Source organism: Oncorhynchus masou, chromosome 1 (assembly GCF_036934945.1).
Source record: "Oncorhynchus masou masou isolate Uvic2021 chromosome 1, UVic_Omas_1.1, whole genome shotgun sequence".
Lineage (NCBI taxonomy): Eukaryota > Metazoa > Chordata > Actinopteri > Salmoniformes > Salmonidae > Oncorhynchus > Oncorhynchus masou.
Window position 1 is genome coordinate 8,429,474 of NC_088212.1, and position 18,008 is coordinate 8,447,481.

The window sequence follows — 18,008 nt, forward strand, 5'->3', positions numbered from 1 at the left end:
AAATACATTTTACATTACATTTAAGTCATTTAGCAAATAGCCTGGTATGAGCAGTGGGGACAATGCAAATAGTCTTGGTAGCCATTTGATTAGATGTTCAGGAGTCTTATGGCTTGGGGTAGAAGCTGTTTAGAAGCAGAGAGAACAGTCTATGACTAGGGTGGCTGGAGTATTTGACAATTTCTAGGGCCTTCCTCTGACACCGCCTGGTTTCGAGCTCCTGGATGGCAGGAAGCTTGGCCCCAGTGACCTACTGGGCCGTTCACACTCTGTAGTGCCTTGCGGTCAGAGATGGAGCAGTTGCCATACCAGGCAGTGACGCAACCAGTCAGGATGCTCTCGATGGTGCAGCTGTAGAACCTTTTGAGGATCTGAGGACCCATACCAAATACTTTCAGTCTCCTGAGGGGGAATAGGTTTTGTCGTGCCGTCTTCATGATGGTCTTGGTGTGCTTGGACCATGATAGTTTGTTGGTGATGTGGACGCCAAGGAACTTGAAGCTCTCAACCTGCTCCACTACAGCCCCATAAACGTGAATGGGAGCATGCTCTGTCCTCTTTTTCCTGTAGTCCACAATCATGTCCTTTGTCTTGATCACGTTGAGCTAGAGGTTGTTGTACTAGCACCACACGGCCAGGTCTCTGACCTCCCTATAGACTGTCTCGTCGTTGTCGGTGATCAGGCCTACCGCTGTTGTGTCATCGCCAAACTTAATGATGGTTTTGGAGTCGTGCCTGGCCATGCAGTCATGGGCGAACAGAGAGTACAGGAGGGGACCGAGCACGCACCCCTAAGGGGCCCCTGTTTGAGGATCAGCGTGACGGATGTGTTGTTACCTACCCTGCATTCTGTATGCATCGGGCCCTTCTTTGGACACTGTGTTAACTAACCTCCAGACGAGCTTCAAAACCATACAGCACTCCTTCCTTGGCCTCCAACTGCTTTTAAATGCTAGGAAAACTAAGGGCTCTTCAACCTATTGCTGCCTGCACCCTCCCGCCCGACTAGCATCACTACTCTGGACGGTTCTGACCTAGAATATGTGGACAAATACCTAGGTGTCTGGTTAGACTGTAAACTCTCCTTCCAGACCCATATCAAACATCTCCAATCCAAAATTAAATCTAGAATTGGCTTCCTATTTCGCAAACAAAGCCTCCTTCAATCATGCCGCCAAAAATACCCTCGTAAAACTGACTATTCTACCGATCTTTGGCAATGTCGTTTACAAAATAGCCCCCAAAACTCTACGTAGTCTATCACAGTGCCATCCGTTTTATCACCAAATCCCCATATACTACCCTCCACTGCGACCTGTAGGCTCTCATTGGCTGGCCCTCACTACATATACATTGCAAAACCCACTAGCTCCAGGTCATCTATGTCTTTGCTCGGTAAAGCCCCGCCTCTCAGCTCACTGGTCACCATAGCAACACCATCCTGTAGCACGCGCTCCAGCAGGTGTATTGCACTGGTCATCCCCGAAGCCAACACTTCTTTTGGCTGTCTTTCCTTCCAATTTTCTGCTGCCAATGACTGGAACAAATTGCAAAAATCTCTGAAGCTGGAGTCTTATATCCCTCACTAACTTCAAGCATCAGCTGTCTGAGCAGCTTATCGATCACTGTACCTGTACACAGCCCATCTGTAAATAGCCCACCCAACTACCTCATCCCCATATTGCTATATTTGTTGTTGTTGCTCTTTTGTACCCCAGTATCTCTACTTGCACATCATCATCTGCACATCTTATCACTCCAATGCTAAATTGTAATTATTTTTGCCTCTGGGGCCTATTTATAGTCTACCTCCCTACTCTTCTACATATGCACACACGGTACATAGATTTGTCAGTGTTACTGTACGTTTGTTTATGTTTAACTCTGTTGTTTTTTTTGCACTGCTTTGCTTTTTCTTGGCCAGGTCGCAGTTGTAAATGACAACTGGTTCTCAACTGGCCTACTGTACCTGGTTAAATAAAGGTGAAATAAATAAATAAAATGTTTTTTTTAAAGCACACAAGATATTACAATTTTGAGTGTCTTGTTGGTGGTTTAATCCTCCGCGTAGGTTATCTATTGTATTGTCCATAGATTGCACGTTTGCTAGCAGAATGGAAGGAAGTGGTCGGTTTATTTGATAGTCCCGCCCTCCGGCCCCTTTTTCTCCGCCTCCTCTTCACCAAATCATGGGGATCTGGGCCTGTTCCCGAGAAAGCAGTGTATTGTTCCTCGTCAGACTCGTTAACCCTCCTGTTGTGTTAATTTCATGTTAATTAATTCTGTCTTCCCGGTCCAAAATGACCGCCCCATTTTAGCTGATTATAAATCCATAATAATACAGATATTATCGCCTAATGTTGTGCTAGATCTTTTTTTATCAAGTTTTGAACTTCTATTTGCTATTTATGGTCTTATTGACCTGAGCTCATACAACTCGTTTTTGAGTAAAATAAATAAATAAAAAGCATAATGTATGGATTATTTTCACTATAACAAATAAAATAAATATTGTGCTATGTTTCACAGACTACTTTGTGTCAAAGTTTAACAAGGACGCTTTCCTCCTCACCAGTGTCATGATCAAAGATATGATCAAGAGCCTCACATACAGTATATCGTTTGGTCATTGCGCTGCCACAGAATGAATTGTGAGCAAGGCCTCAAAAAAAAAGCTTTATATACCAGAGCTGTGAGAAAAGTTCTATATATTATTGAAACAATCTTGTGATTGTTAGAATGCCAACAGGTGTGGTTCCCATGGGGGTTGCCATGGTAGCCAAGAAGGGGAGTGAGGTGTGTGTGTGTGTGTGTGTGTGTGTGCTCAAACACACTTGCATCTGGGGGTCTGGGAGAGGAAGGGTGTCCATCTGATGAATGGGCATGTGTCACGCCCTGGTCGAAATATATTATGAAAACCCTTACAGCATGTGCCTGAACTCAGTTTTACACATGGATTGTAGTCTCACCCATTCATTTCTAATGACCGGTCATTTTTGACACCACAAGTGTGGACAAAAGTTAAAGAAAACACCCAAAATGTAATGAAAAATCATCCAAACGTATTTTGTTTGTGTTCGGATGCCCTGTGTGGACGAAGTCGTGGAACCTTATGACAATCAGATTAAATGAACAACATTTTTCAGAGAGAGAGAGAGAGAGAACCGGAACACAGCAGGAGGGTTAATGGGATGAAACGGTTTCTGTCAGTCCGTGGTGAGTCATCTCAGTCCTGTCAGTCCGTGGTGAGTCATCTCAGTCCTGTCAGTCCGTGGTGAGTCATCTCAGTCCTGTCAGTCCGTGGTGAGTCATCGCAGTCCTGTCAGTCCGTGGTGAGTCATCTCAGTCCTGTCAGTCCGTGGTGAGTCATCTCAGTCCTGTCAGTCCGTGGTGAGTCCTGTCAGTCCGTGGTGAGTCATCTCAGTCCTGTCAGTCCGTGGTGAGTCATCTCAGTCCTGTCAGTCCGTGGTGAGTCATCTCAGTCCTGTCAGTCCGTGGTGAGTCATCGCAGTCCTGTCAGTCCGTGGTGAGTCATCTCAGTCCTGTCAGTCCGTGGTGAGTCATCTCAGTCCTGTCAGTCCGTGGTGAGTCATCGCAGTCCTGTCAGTCCGTGGTGAGTCATCGCAGTCCTGTCAGTCCGTGGTGAGTCATCGCAGTCCTGTCAGTCCGTGGTGAGTCATCGCAGTCTTGTCAGTCCGTGGTGAGTCATCGCAGTCCTGTCAGTCCGTGGTGAGTCATCGCAGTCCTGTCAGTCCGTGGTGAGTCATCGCAGTCCTGTCAGTCCGTGGTGAGTCATCGCAGTCCTGTCAGTCCAGAAGTTATTTTCGGTTGCAGCAACATTATGTACAAAATAAGTATTTTTTTTAAATAAGCCATCACTTATCTTCTGCACATCAAAACACTGTAAATAGACATTTTTTCTTTTGGAACTTCTGTGAGTGTAATATAAATTTTTATTGTTTATTTCAGAGAAAGGGGAGAGAAAGAGGGGCTATCTGGGAAGAGAAAGTTAGAGAGAGGCTACCGGGGAAGAGAAAGTTAGAGAGAGGCTACCGGGGAAGAGAAAGTTAGAGAGAGGCTACCGGGGAAGAGAAAGTTAGAGAGAGGCTACCGGGGAAGAGAAAGTTAGAGAGAGGCTACCGGGGAAGAGAAAGTTAGAGAGAGGCTACCGGGGAAGAGAAAGTTAGAGAGAGGCTACCGGGGAAGAGAAAGTTAGAGAGAGGCTACCGGGGAAGAGAAAGTTAGAGAGAGGCTACCGGGGAAGAGAAAGTTAGAGAGAGGCTACCGGGGAAGAGAAAGTTAGAGAGAGGCTACCGGGAAAGAAAGTTAGAGAGAGGCTACCGGGGAAGAGAAAGTTAGAGAGAGGCTACCGGGGAAGAGAAAGTTAGAGAGAGGCTACCGGGGAAGAGAAAGTTAGAGAGAGGCTACCGGGGAAGAGAAAGTTAGAGAGAGGCTACCGGTTAAGAGAAAGTTAGAGAGAGGCTACCGGGAAGAGAAAGTTAGAGAGAGGCTACCGGTTAAGAGAAAGTTAGAGAGGCTACCGGTTAAGAGAAAGTTAGAGAGAGGCTACCGGTTAAAGAAAGTTAGAGAGAGGCTACCGGTTAAGAGAAAGTTAGAGAGAGGCTACCGGTTAAGAGAAAGTTAGAGAGAGGCTACCGGTTAAGAGAAAGTTAGAGAGAGGCTACCGGTTAAGAGAAAGTTAGAGAGAGGCTACCGGTTAAGAGAAAGTTAGAGAGAGGCTACCGGTTAAGAGAAAGTTAGAGGCTACCGGTTAAGAGAAAGTTAGAGGCTACCGGGGAAGAGAAAGTTAGAGAGAGGCTACAGGGAAGAGAAAGTTAGAGAGAGGCTACCGGGGAAGAGAAGGAGCCAGTGAACAGCCTTCATTGTTGTCAAGTTATTTGGGAGGACTGAAAGAAAGAGAGCACGATTGAGTAGGGGGAGGGGGAAGTAGAGTGAGCAAGCAAGAGAGGTGGGAGGGGGTTTGTGTGCATGTACGTGTAAAAAGAGTGACTGAGGCAGCAAGAGGGATAGAGTTAACGTTGTTGGGCATACCAGTACATCACAGATGGGGAGCAGAAACAGCCTCTACACCACTAGAGCAACCTGATCAGTACTGGCCTTGGGAACAACTTTTTCACACAGGACTGTTTCTCTTTTGAACACCCTATTCAGGCAGAGGAGGCCGAAGCAAGGAATAAATAGCGAAGAGAAAGAGATGGGAGTGAAGGCAAGCTGACCTGCTATACATAACTCACCAGAGGTACTTAGCTGTGTCTCTGTGAGGGAGAGACACCATTCACCAGAGGTACTTAGCTGTGTCTCTGTGAGGATGATAATGGAGAGAGAATCCTTAGCTGTGTCTCTGTGAGGGTGAGAATGATAATGGAGAGAGAGGCCTTAGCTGTGTCTCTGTGAGGGTGAGAATGATAATGGAGAGAGAGGCCTTAGCTGTGTCTCTGTGAGGGTGAGAATGATAATGGAGAGAGAGGCCTTAGCTGTGTCTCTGTGAGGGAGAGACACCATTCACCAGAGGTACTTAGCTGTGTCTCTGTGAGGATGATAATGGAGAGAGAAGCCTTAGCTGTGTCTCTGTGAGGGTGAGAATGATAATGGAGAGAGAGGCCTTAGCTGTGTCTCTGTGAGGGTGAGAATGATAATGGAGAGAGAGGCCTTAGCTGTGTCTCTGTGAGGGTGAGAATGATAATGGAGAGAGAGGCCTTAGCTGTGTCTCTGTGAGGGTGAGAATGATAATGGAGAGAGAGGCCTTAGCTGTGTCTCTGTGAGGGTGATAATGGAGAGAGAGGCCTTAGCTGTGTCTCTGTGAGGGTGAGAATGGAGAGAGAGGCCTTAGCTGTGTCTCTGTGAGGGTGATAATGGAGAGAGAGGCCTTAGCTGTGTCTCTGTGAGGGTGATAATGGAGAGAGAGGCCTTAGCTGCTAGCTATGTTCCTGTTTTGTCTTTCTGTGTTGTCAGTGTCAGGAGTCCTGGCACTCAGCAGTTCCTAAAATGGCCTCATAGAAGAGAGAGCGAGAGAGACCCCTGCAGCATTCTCAGCAAATATCCAACTGAGCTGTTGGCTTAGCTAAGACCCCCATATCTCTCTCGCTCTCTCTCTCTCTCTCCATTTCTCAATTCAAACAGGATTTATTGGCATGGGAAACGTATGTTTACATAGTCAAAGCAAGTCAAATAAATACAAAAGTGAACTAACCAGAAATTGCCAACAAACATTACACACAAAAAAAAAAAAACATTTATCTTTCCTTTCCTTGTTCTGTTCTCTCTCGGCTGTCTCTGTTTTCTCTCGGTTCTGTCGGTTCTCTCTCTCTCTCTGTTTGTAGCCATTACATCCCTCCCTATCCCCTGTTCACGATGACGTCCCATTCTAACACTGTGGCTCACGCTAACCTACAGTGCATTCGGGAAGTATTCCATCCCTTGACCCCTTTTGTCACACCCTGACCATAGTTTATGTGTATGTTTCTATGTTTTGGTTGGTCAGGGTGTGATCTGAGTGGGCATTCTATGTTACATGTCTTGTTTGTCTATTTCTATGTCTGGCCTGATATGGTTCTCAATCAGAGGCAGGTGTTAGTCATTGTCTCTGATTGGGAACCATATTTAGGTAGCCTGGGTTTCACTGTGTGTTTGTGGGTGATTGTTCCTGTCTCCGTGTTTGCACCAGATAGGACTGTTTAGGTTTTCGCACATTTGTTTTGTTAGTTATTTCACGTCTAGTTCCTTTATTAAAGAACATGAATAACCACCATGCTGCATTTTGGTCCGCTTCTCCTTCACCAGAGGAAAACCCTTACACCTTTTCTGTATTTTGTTAGATTTATTTTCAGAGTCAGGCTCTAATGTATCAACAATCTACACACTTAATTGCAAATGTATAAACAGAAATACCTTATTTACAGATATTTTGCTATGAGACTCGAAATTGAGCTCAAGTGTATCCTTTTTCCATTGATCATCTTTGAGATGTTTCTACAACTTGATTGGAGTCCATCTGTGGTAAATTAAATTGATTGCACATGATTTGGAAAGCCACACACCTGTCTATATAAGGTCCCACAGTTGACAGTACATGTCAGAGCAAAGACCAAGCCATGAGGTATAAGGAATTGTCCTTAGAGCTCAGAGACAGGATTGTGGCTATATACAGGGAGTACCAGGTAATAACATGGCTATATACAGGGAGTACCAGGGGTATGAGGTAATAACATGGCTATATACAGGGAGTACCAGGGGTATGAGGTAATAACATGGCTACATACAGGGAGTACCAGGGGTACGAGGTAATAACATGGCTACATACAGGGAGTACCAGGGGTATGAGGTAATAACATGGCTATATACAGGGAGTACGAGGTAATAACATGGCTATATACAGGGAGTACCAGGGGTACGAGGTAATAACATGGCTACATACAGGGAGTACCAGGGGTATGAGGTAATAACATGGCTATATACAGGGAGTACCAGGGGTATGAGGTAATAACATGGCTATATACAGGGAGTACCAGGGGTACGAGGTAATAACATGGCTATATACAGGGAGTACGAGGTAATAACATGGCTATATACAGGGAGTACCAGGGGTATGAGGTAATAACATGGCTATATACAGGGAGTATGAGGTAATAACATGGCTATATACAGGGAGTATGAGGTAATAACATGGCTATATACAGGGAGTACGAGGTAATAACATGGCTACATACAGGGAGTACCAGGGGTACGAGGTAATAACATGGCTACATACAGGGAGTACCAGGGGTATGAGGTAATAACATGGCTATATACAGGGAGTACCAGGTAATAACATGGCTATATACAGGGAGTACCAGGTAATAACATGGCTATATACAGGAAGTACGAGGTAATAACATGGCTATATACAGGGAGTACCAGGTAATAACATGGCTATATACAGGGAGTACCAGGTAATAACATGGCTATATACAGGGAGTACCAGGTAATAACATGGCTATATACAGGGAGTACCAGGTAATAACATGGCTATATACAGGGAGTACGAGGTAATAACATGGCTATATACAGTACATATGGGCACGGGTAAAGTGACTAGACAACAGGATAGGTGTGTGTGTGTGTGTGTGACAATTTTTTGGGCCTTCCTCTGACCCATGCTGGTGTCGAGGTCCTGGAAGGCAGGGATGTACTGTGCCGTTGTCAGATGCCAAGCAGTTGACATACCAAGTGGTGATGCAGCCAGTCAAGATGCCCTCAATGGTGCAGCTGTAGAACACACTGAGGATCTGAGGGTTAAATATTTTCAGTCCGCTGATTCTCTCTGATGTCATGCACACTACAGGAACACTATAGACATTCTCTCTCTCTCTCTCTTTACCCTCTCTCTCTCTCTCTCTCTCTCTCTCTCTCTCTCTCTCTCTCTCTCTTTACCTCTCTCTCTCTCTCTTTACCTCTCTCTCTCTCTCTCTTTACCTCTCTCTCTCTCTCTCTCTCTCTTTACCTCTCTCTCTCTCTCTCTCTCTCTCTCTCTCTCTCTCTTTACCTCTCTCTCTCTCTCTCTCTCTCTCTCTCTTTACCTCTCTCTCTCTCTCTCTCTCTCTCTCTTTATCTCTCTCTCTCTCTCTCTCTCTCTCTCTCTCTCTTTACCTCTCTCTCTCTCTCTCTTTACCTCTCTCTCTCTCTCTCTTTTTATCTCTCTCTCTCTCTCTCTCTCTCTCTCTCTCTCTCTTTACCTCTCTCTCTCTCTCTCTCTCTCTCTCTCTCTCTTTACCTCTCTCTCTCTCTTTACCTCTCTCTCTCTCTTTACCTCTCTCTCTTTACCTCTCTCTCTCTCTCTCTTTACCTCTCTCTCTCTCTCTCTCTCTCTCTCTCTCTCTCTCTCTCTCTCTCTCTCTCTCTCTCTCTCTCTCTCTCTCTCTCTCTCTTTACCTCTCTCTCTCTCTCTCTCTCTCTCTCTTTACCTCTCTCTCTCTCTCTCTTTTTATCTCTCTCTCTCTTTACCTCTCTCTCTCTCTCTCTCTCTCTCTCTTTACCTCTCTCTCTCTCTCTCTTTTTATCTCTCTCTCTCTCTCTCTCTCTCTCTTTTTATCTCTCTCTCTCTCTCTCTCTCTCTCTCTTTACCTCTCTCTTTTTATCTCTCTCTCTCTCTCTCTCTCTCTTTACCTCTCTCTCTCTCTTTACCTCTCTCTCTCTCTTTACCTCTCTCTCTCTCTCTCTCTTTACCTCTCTCTCTCTCTCTCTCTCGCTCTCTCTCTCTCTCTCTCTATTTATATATGATATGTCAGTCGTTCATAAATATCTTGTCATCGTCAGCTCTTCTCCCATCAAGTCACATGATAACTTGCTCGTGTTCTATATTCCATTTAAGACAGTACTTGGAGGGTTCATCGGTTGCTCGTTGCCACATTACTGAAGTTGAAACTGATCTGCTGGTAATTTCATCTCTGCCAAAAGGAGATGTTGGCGGTAGTATTTTGAATCACTGTAATATAAATATAATTTATCTGCATTTGTTGGAATCCCAGCAAGATTTTTCATTTATATTCTGTTCACATTTATGGTGCCCATGTCACGTTGACCTTCTGCAGCAGCCATCTTGTTTCATTATAGGATGTTTTCTTGGAACAGTATCTTTCTCTCTCTGTGGAGGAGCACAAAGGGCCTGTTGTCAAGGCTGCAGGTTGCCATGGAAGCAGCTTGTTCATGGGAGCATGTTCTGGTCCAAAGGTTCCGCTTATTTGACTGATTAATCTCTGCAATAAAAAAATCTAATTCTCAAGAATTCCCTGATGGCCTGAATTATATACTGAGGGGTTCCCTCACTGCAAGGTCCTGATAGAATTGTCCATAGGTTGACTCTGATAAATCAGTTAATTTAGGGTGGCAGTGTAGCCTAGTGGTTAGAGCATTGGACTAGAAACTGAAAGGTTGCAAGTTCAAATCCCCGAGCTGACAAGGTACAAATTCTGTCGTTCTGCCCCTGAACAGACAGTTAACCCACTGTTCCTAGGCCGTCATTGTAAATAAGAATTTGTTCTTAACTGACTTGCCTAGTAAAATAAAAAAATATATAAAACAAATTGATTAAGCTAATTCTCTCTCTCTTGTGTCTCTAGGGATTCTCTGTGGAATGCCCGTGTCATGATGCAGTCTCTGAGTCTCACCCCGCACCCAGGTGACGAGGGAGGGTGTCTCCGGCCGTCGGCCAATCACAGAAGGTGCTTTAGGATAGTCACTTCCTGTTTGTGTTCATCAATACTTCCTCTCGGAACCCTCAAGCCTCACTGACGTCCCGCCCCCTTGGTGAGTTTGCCACTCAATCAAAGTAGGCCACTTTCAGCCAACACTTCTTAGAATGGTGTTAGATTCTCTACTATCTTTTATTTTCTCTCTCTCTCTTTCGCTCTGTCTGTCTCTCTCTTTCGCTCTGTCTGTCTCTCTCTCTCTTTCGCTCTGTCTGTCTCTCTCTTTTGCTCTGTCTGTCTCTTTCTCTCTCTCTCTCTTTTGCTCTGTCTGTCTCTCTTTCGCTCTGTCTCTCTGTCTCTTTGTCTCTCTCTCTCTCTTTCGCTCTGCCTGTCTCTCTCTCTCTCTCTCTCTCTTTATTTTCAATTCAATTCAAGGGCTTTATTGGCATGGGAAACATGTGTTAACATTGCCAAAGCAAGTAAGGTAGATAATATATATAAAGTGAAATAAACAATAAAAATGAACAGTAGGCATCACACATACAGAAGTTTCAAAACAATAAAGACATTACAAATGTCATTATATATATATATATATATATATATATATATATATATATATATATATATATATATATACATACAGTGTTTTTACAATGTACAAATGGTAAAGGACACAAGATCAAATAAATAAGCATAGATATGGGTTGTATATGGGTTCTCTCTCCAGGCCAAAGTGCCAGGATTCCGGTCTGGAAGAAGGTTTCGACTGCTCCTACAGGTTTGTTTAGGTACTGCAGTTTAACTGACACCAGGTCCAGAAACACCCATTTCCAGTTAGATACTTTCGTCATCCCTTTTGTGCACAAAGCAATATTGAATTATTAAAATAATTGTCATGTTCTCGGATGACATGATGAAGTGGTCGCTGCTCGCACGGCTCCCTGTGCACACTGAGTGCTAGTGCGCATGTGATGTTAGTCTGTGTAAACCGGATGCAACCCGGATATAGACAGTCCATGAATCGGCGTATGCGCACTTGAGTAGATTACCTCTCAGACAACGGGCGGAGATATTGGACACAGTTTCCAGTTCTTTATTAAAACGCAGTGCTCCAGGCGGTCGGTAGTTCCTGTATCCAACACCTTCCATCACTTCCTCTTCCTCCTGAAGCCCCGCGCCTTTCCCGTGTGGCTGTGTGGGGATACTGGCGCTAGCTGTCACATGTCGTAACCATGGTGATAGATAGGTAACCGTGGTAGGAGTCTGTGGGCACAGCTTTCTGATGTTGTGCCAGGCGTTGACGGGTCAGGGGGGTATCATCGGGCACAGAGGTGAGACGGGAAGCGTGTTTACATTTACATTGGATTAGTGGGATAGTTATGATGGCGTGTCCTGTTTTATCATTGATAACTTGTTGCTGAATGTGTCACACCTTTTCCTCTTCTCAGGTGCTATGCGTCTCTACTTCCTGGTTTACCGTGTGCTGATGATGTCACAGAAGGAAGTATAGGACCTCTCTGCCTGTAGAACATCAGCCTCCTTGCACTTTCTAGAACTTCCTGTTTCCTGCTGCTGCTTGACTACCTGTTAAATTGCACAACATCTCTCAGACACTCTTAAGGCTCTGACCTCTAACCTCTGAACCCAAGCAGCCATGAGGCACATTCATGTAGATCTGACACGCAGCAGCAAGGAGGAGCTGGCTCCTGTGGAGCTTCCATCCCACAAGGGGGACCTGTCTTCTCCTGCAGCCCCCTCACAGGGCCCTGATCCTGGGGTGATGGTTGGGGTTTCCAGACACATTGGTCAGGAGCAGCTGCGTCTCCAGAAGGTCTACCAGCTCTCTATCTTCTCCCAGCTGGGGGGGTTCTCAACCTCTGACCCCCCCAGGACAAGTGAGGCCCAGCCGGGACAGGCCCCTCGGATAGCCAGGCAGGGGGTCAAGAGGGGCCTGGAGGAGCCCAAGCTTAGCCACAAATGGCCCCACCTGGCTGGGGACACATACAGAGATGGTGACACCCTGGAAGAAGGGGTTCTGTGTGGGCCAGGACCTGGGGTAGGGGTTGGGATGGGGGTAGGGGTAGGGCAGGTATTCTCCTGCGTCATGGTCGATCACAGAGACTCAGATGGGGACCTGTCACCTAGATCCCCCCCACCTGAACCCCTCTCCCCCGGCCACACCCCCGCCCGACGCCCCGCCCAGCACAACCATGACAGGCCCGTCCCGGACCCGTGGGCTCCGCTGCCTCCCCACAGCCCCCCTGGCTCCCGCAGCCCCTTACCCAGCACAGAGCCTCCTTCTGATCCTGGAGGGTCTGGGACGGGCTGCAGTAGTGGCTCCTCATCGGGACAGCGTCAGCCCAACTCCTGCAGTGATGAGGGTTCCTATTGGGCCCCCGGAGTCTTCGAAACCCCCATCCACCCTGGACCTCCCCTCTCCCCCCACTACCTTCTCACCACAGACCCCAAGGGTCCCGGGGAGGGCAGTGAGTGTGGGGCCAAACTAGAATCCACCCCGCCCCGTCCCAGTACCACAGCATCCACCAACGAGCTGGCCTCCCTGGAGAAGACCCCCAGCACCAGCGGATTCCGTGGGGTCCCCTCGGTCCCCTGCCCTGCGAAGAAGAAACTTCTATCCTCTAGCGACACAGCAGAGTCGTGTTCGGAGGATGAGGGCCCCTCTACCTCTAAGAGGAGCCGTCTGGCCCTGCTGGCCCCTGGCTTAGGGCTGGCCTCCTGCAGGGGCACCGATGCCAAGGCTGCCCCCTTCTGGGGCCACCTGCTGCCAAACGCACAGGGCCGGGACCACGCCAAGGTGAGGAATACAGACTAGCACACACAGAAGACTATACACTGTCCGTACACATACACACACACACACACACACACACACGCATGCGCACACACACACACTGGTACACAGACACACACTGTACCTTCATTACATTCCTTTATGTTGTTTTGGTGATTGATGCTCTACGTTCTGTCCGTCTCTCTTTCTCTCTCTCTCTGGTTCTGTCCGTCTCTCTCTCTGGTTCTGTCCGTCTCTCTCTCTGGTTCTGTCCGTCGCTCTCTCTGGTTCTGTCCGTCGCTCTCTCCGGTTTGTCCGTCTCTCTCTCTCTGGTTCTGTCCGTCTCTCTTTCTCTCTCTCTCTGGTTCTCTCTCTCACTCTGGTTCTGTCCGTCTCTCTGGTTCTGTCCGTCTCTCTTTCTCTCTCTCTCTCTGGTTCTCTCTCTCACTCTGGTTCTGTCCGTCTCTCTCTGGTTCTCTCCGTCGCTCTCTCTGGTTCTGTCCGTCGCTCTCTCTGGTTCTGTCCGTCGCTCTGGTTCTGTCCGTCTCTCTTTCTCTCTCTCTCTGGTTCTGTCCGTCGCTCTCTCCGGTTTTGTCCGTCTCTCTCTCTGGTTCTGTCCGTCTCTCTTTCTCTCTCTCTCTCTGGTTCTCTCTCTCACTCTGGTTCTGTCCATCTCTCTCTGGTTCTCTCCATCGCTCTCTCTGGTTCTGTCCATCTCTCTGGTTCTGTCCGTCTCTCTTTCTCTCTCTCTCTGGTTCTGTCCGTCGCTCTCTCCGGTTTTGTCCGTCTCTCTCTCTCTGGTTCTGTCCGTCTCTCTTTCTCTCTCTCTCTGGTTCTCTCTCTCACTCTGGTTCTGTCCGTCTCTCTGGTTCTGTCCGTCTCTCTTTCTCTCTCTCTCTCTGGTTCTGTCCGTCGCTCTCTCCGGTTTTGTCCGTCTCTCTCTCTGGTTCTGTCCGTCTCTCTTTCTCTCTCTCTCTGGTTCTCTCTCTCACTCTGGTTCTGTCCGTCTCTCTGGTTCTGTCCGTCTCTCTTTCTCTCTCTCTCTGGTTCTGTCCGTCGCTCTCTCCGGTTTTGTCCGTCTCTCTCTCTGGTTCTGTCCGTCTCTCTTTCTCTCTCTCTCTCGGGTTCTCTCTCTCACTCTGGTTCTGTCCGTCTCTCTGGTTCTGTCCGTCTCTCTTTCTCTCTCTCTCTGGTTCTGTCCGTCGCTCTCTCCGGTTTTGTCCGTCTCTCTCTCTCTGGTTCTGTCCGTCTCTCTTTCTCTCTCTCTCTGGTTCTCTCTCTCACTCTGGTTCTGTCCGTCTCTCTGGTTCTGTCCGTCTCTCATTCTCTCTCTCTCTGGTTCTGTCCGTCGCTCTCTCCGGTTTTGTCCGTCTCTCTCTCTGGTTCTGTCCGTCTCTCTTTCTCTCTCTCTCTCTGGTTCTCTCTCTCACTCTGGTTCTGTCCGTCTCTCTGGTTCTGTCCGTCTCTCTTTCTCTCTCTCTCTGGTTCTGTCCGTCGCTCTCTCCGGTTTTGTCCGTCTCTCTCTCTCTGGTTCTGTCCGTCTCTCTTTCTCTCTCTCTCTGGTTCTCTCTCTCACTCTGGTTCTGTCCGTCTCTCTGGTTCTGTCCGTCTCTCTTTCTCTCTCTCTCTGGTTCTGTCCGTCGCTCTCTCCGGTTTTGTCCGTCTCTCTCTCTGGTTCTGTCCGTCTCTCTTTCTCTCTCTCTCTCTGGTTCTCTCTCTCACTCTGGTTCTGTCCGTCTCTCTGGTTCTGTTTGTCGCTCTCTCTGGTTCTGTCCGTCTCTCTGGTTCTGTCCGTTTCTCTCTCTCTCTGGTTCTGTCCGTCGCTCTCTCCGGTTTTGTCCGTCTCTCTCTCTCTGGTTCTGTCCGTCTCTGGTTCTCTCTCTCACTCTGGTTCTGTCTGTCTCTCTGGTTCTGTCCGTCTCTCTTTCTCTCTCTCTCTGGTTCTGTCCGTCGCTCTCTCCGGTTTTGTCCGTCTCTCTCTCTGGTTCTGTCCGTCTCTCTTTCTCTCTCTCTCTCTGGTTCTCTCTCTCACTCTGGTTCTGTCCGTCTCTCTGGTTCTGTCCGTCTCTCTTTCTCTCTCTCTCTGGTTCTCTCTCTCACTCTGGTTCTGTCCGTCTCTCTGGTTCTCTCTCTCACTCTGGTTCTGTCCGTCTCTCTGGTTCTCTCTCTCACTCTGGTTCTTGTCCTCCTTCAGAGTGTATCAGAAGTCAGCAGAACCAGCAGGAGGCTGAAAAGGTATTTACCTTCAGTTGATTCCTTTACTTACTACTCATCATTTAAAAACAGCATATTTGATTGTGACTTATGTGACTGTAACCATTGCTAAACCATCCATTGTTGTTTTATCTGTGTGTGTGTGTGTGTGTGTGTGTGTGTGTGTGTGTGTGTGTGTGTGTGTGTGTGTGTGTGTGTGTGTGTGTGTGTGTGTGTGTGTGTTTGTTTACGTGTGTGTTTGTTTACGTGTGTGTGTGTGTTTGTTTACGTGTGTGTGTGTTTGTTTACGTGTGTGTGTGTTTGTTTACGTGTGTTTGTTTACGTGTGTGTGTGTTTGTTTACGTGTGTTTGTTTACGTGTGTGTTTGTTTACGTGTGTGTGTTTGTTTACGTGTGTGTTTGTTTACGTGTGTGTGTGTGTTTGTTTACGTGTGTTTGTTTACGTGTGTGTGTGCGCGTGTGCGTGCGTGCGTGTGTGTGTGTGTTTGTTTACGTGTGTGTGTGTTTGTTTACGTGTGTGTGTGTTTGTTTACGTGTGTGTGTGTTTGTTTACGTGTGTGTGTGTGTTTGTTTACGTGTGTGTTTGTTTACGTGTGTGTGTGTGTTTGTTTACGTGTGTGTTTGTTTACGTGTGTGTGTGTGTTTGTTTACGTGTGTTTGTTTACGTGTGTGTGCGCGTGCGTGCGTGTGTGTGTGTGTTTGTTTACGTGTGTGTGTGTGTGTGTGTGTGTGTGTGCGTGCAGTCGACAGCTGCGTAGTGGACGGCGTACAGACACCTCGTGTCGTTCTGCTCGGTCAGGCTGGCCCTCTTCCTCAATCAGCCGGTCACTACTGGGCAACTTTGAGGTATAACATACTTGTTTGATTTACTATTCTTGTGGACACCTGAAATGTATATCCAGCAAACAGACTACATATTACAGTACATTCTTAACTGAAGAGACGGGTCACAATTAAGTGTGACATATACCATCCATGTGAAAATGTTTCGTAAAGTATAAAGGTATTTTGTCAGAACTTTCTACCAAATATTTAGAGATATTTTCAAAATTCCTCATGGTCATAGAAGTAGCAGTGCTTTGTAATGGATCTTCTTTGTACACTCGCATTAACATCTGCTAACCATGTGTATGTGACAAATAAAATTTGATTTGATTCGATTTCTTCACTCTTTCCTCTAGTGGTTTCTTATCCATACTTTGAATACGCTCCTACATAAACTCAGCAAAAAAAGAAACGTCCCTTTTTCAGGACCCAGTCTTTCAAAGATAATTCATAAAAATCTGAATAACTTCACAGATCTTCATTCTAAAGGGTTTTAACACTGTTTCCCTGCTTGTTCAAAGAACCATAAACAATTAATGAACATGTTCATTAATTGTTTATGGTTCATTGAACAAGCAGGGAAACACCGAACTGGCAAACCTGGTGCAGTCCATGAGTAGGAGATGCACTGCAGTACGTAATGCAGCTGGTGGCCACACCAGATACTGACTGTTACTTTTGATTTTGACCCCCCCTCCTTTGTTCAGGGACACATTATTGCATTTCTGTTAGTCACATGTCTGTGGCACTTGTTCAGTTTATATCTCAGTTGTTGGATCTTACTTTGTTCCCTCTTGTTGTTTTTGAATTATCTGTGTGTTGATCCTCTTCACTTTTACCTCTCGTGATTTCTTCTCCAGGAGTCGATCTTGAAGGGTCGTTTCTCTCCGTCGGGTCGTATCGAGGGCTTCACAGCAGAGATCGGTGCCAGCGGATCCTACTGCCCTCAACACGCCACTCTGCCTGTACACGTCACCTACTACGACATCTCAGAGCACAGCGCACCCTCACCCTTCCTGGTTTGTGTGTGTGTGTGTGTGTGTGTGTGTGTGTGTGTGTGTGTGTGTGTGTGTGTGTGTGTGTGTGTGACATGATGTAAAATCATTTCTTCTCTCTGTTGTAGGGGGTGATCTCCTTGGAGCCTCTTGGAAAGAGGGGATACAGCGTACCCAAAGCAGGGACCATCCAAGTGGTGAGTCTCATGGTCCTCTTTCTCCCTCCAGACCTTATTCAACCCCAATAAAACTGTTCTCTCTCCCTCCAGACCTTATTCAACCCCAATAAAACTGTTCACTCTCCCTCCAGACCTTATTCAACCCCAATAAAACTGTTCTCTCTCCCTCCAGACCTTATTCAACCCCAATAAAACTGTTCTCTCTCCCTCCAGACCTTATTCAACCCCAATAAAACTGTTCTCTCTCCCTCCAGACCTTATTCAACCCCAATAAAACTGTTCTCTCTCCCTCCAGACCTTATTCAACCCCAATAAAACTGTTCTCTCTCCCTCCAGACATTTACATTACATTTACATTTAAGTCATTTAGCAGACGCTCTTATCCAGAGCGACTTACAAATTGGTGAATTCACCTTCTGACATCCAGTGGAACAGCCACTTTACAATAGTGCATCTAAATCATTAAGGGGGGTGAGAAGGATTACTTATCCTAACCTAGGTATTCCTTGAAGAGGTGGGGTTTCAGGTGTCTCCGGAAGGTGGTGATTGACTCCGCTGTCCTGGCGTCGTGAGGGAGTTTGTTCCACCATTGGGGGGCCAGAGCAGCGAACAGTTTTGACAGGGCTGAGCGGGAACTGTACTTCCTCAGTGGTAGGGAGGCGAGCAGGCCAGAGGTGGATGAACGCAGTGCCCTTGCTTGGGTGTAGGGCCTGATCAGAGCCTGGAGGTACTGCGGTGCCGTTCCCCTCACAGCTCCGTAGGCAAGCACCATGGTCTTGTAGCGGATGCGAGCTTCAACTGGAAGCCAGTGGAGAGAG

The 18,008-nt window shown here is 47.0% G+C and overlaps 1 protein-coding gene across 2 annotated transcripts in view; it reads left to right on the forward strand.

The window, feature by feature from the left end:
* LOC135512266 (atos homolog protein B) overlaps nucleotides 1-18,008 on the forward strand; it is a 51,134-nt gene that overhangs the window by 24,427 nt on the left and 8,699 nt on the right. For both annotated transcript variants that reach the window (XM_064934155.1, XM_064934243.1), the window contains exons 2-7: nucleotides 10,116-10,302; nucleotides 11,636-13,002; nucleotides 15,173-15,213; nucleotides 15,935-16,037; nucleotides 16,877-17,035; nucleotides 17,140-17,208. In XM_064934155.1, the coding sequence (XP_064790227.1) occupies nucleotides 11,842-13,002; nucleotides 15,173-15,213; nucleotides 15,935-16,037; nucleotides 16,877-17,035; nucleotides 17,140-17,208 (1,533 nt within the window). In that variant the 5' untranslated portion in view covers nucleotides 10,116-10,302; nucleotides 11,636-11,841. The remainder of the gene's footprint in view (nucleotides 1-10,115; nucleotides 10,303-11,635; nucleotides 13,003-15,172; nucleotides 15,214-15,934; nucleotides 16,038-16,876; nucleotides 17,036-17,139; nucleotides 17,209-18,008) is intronic.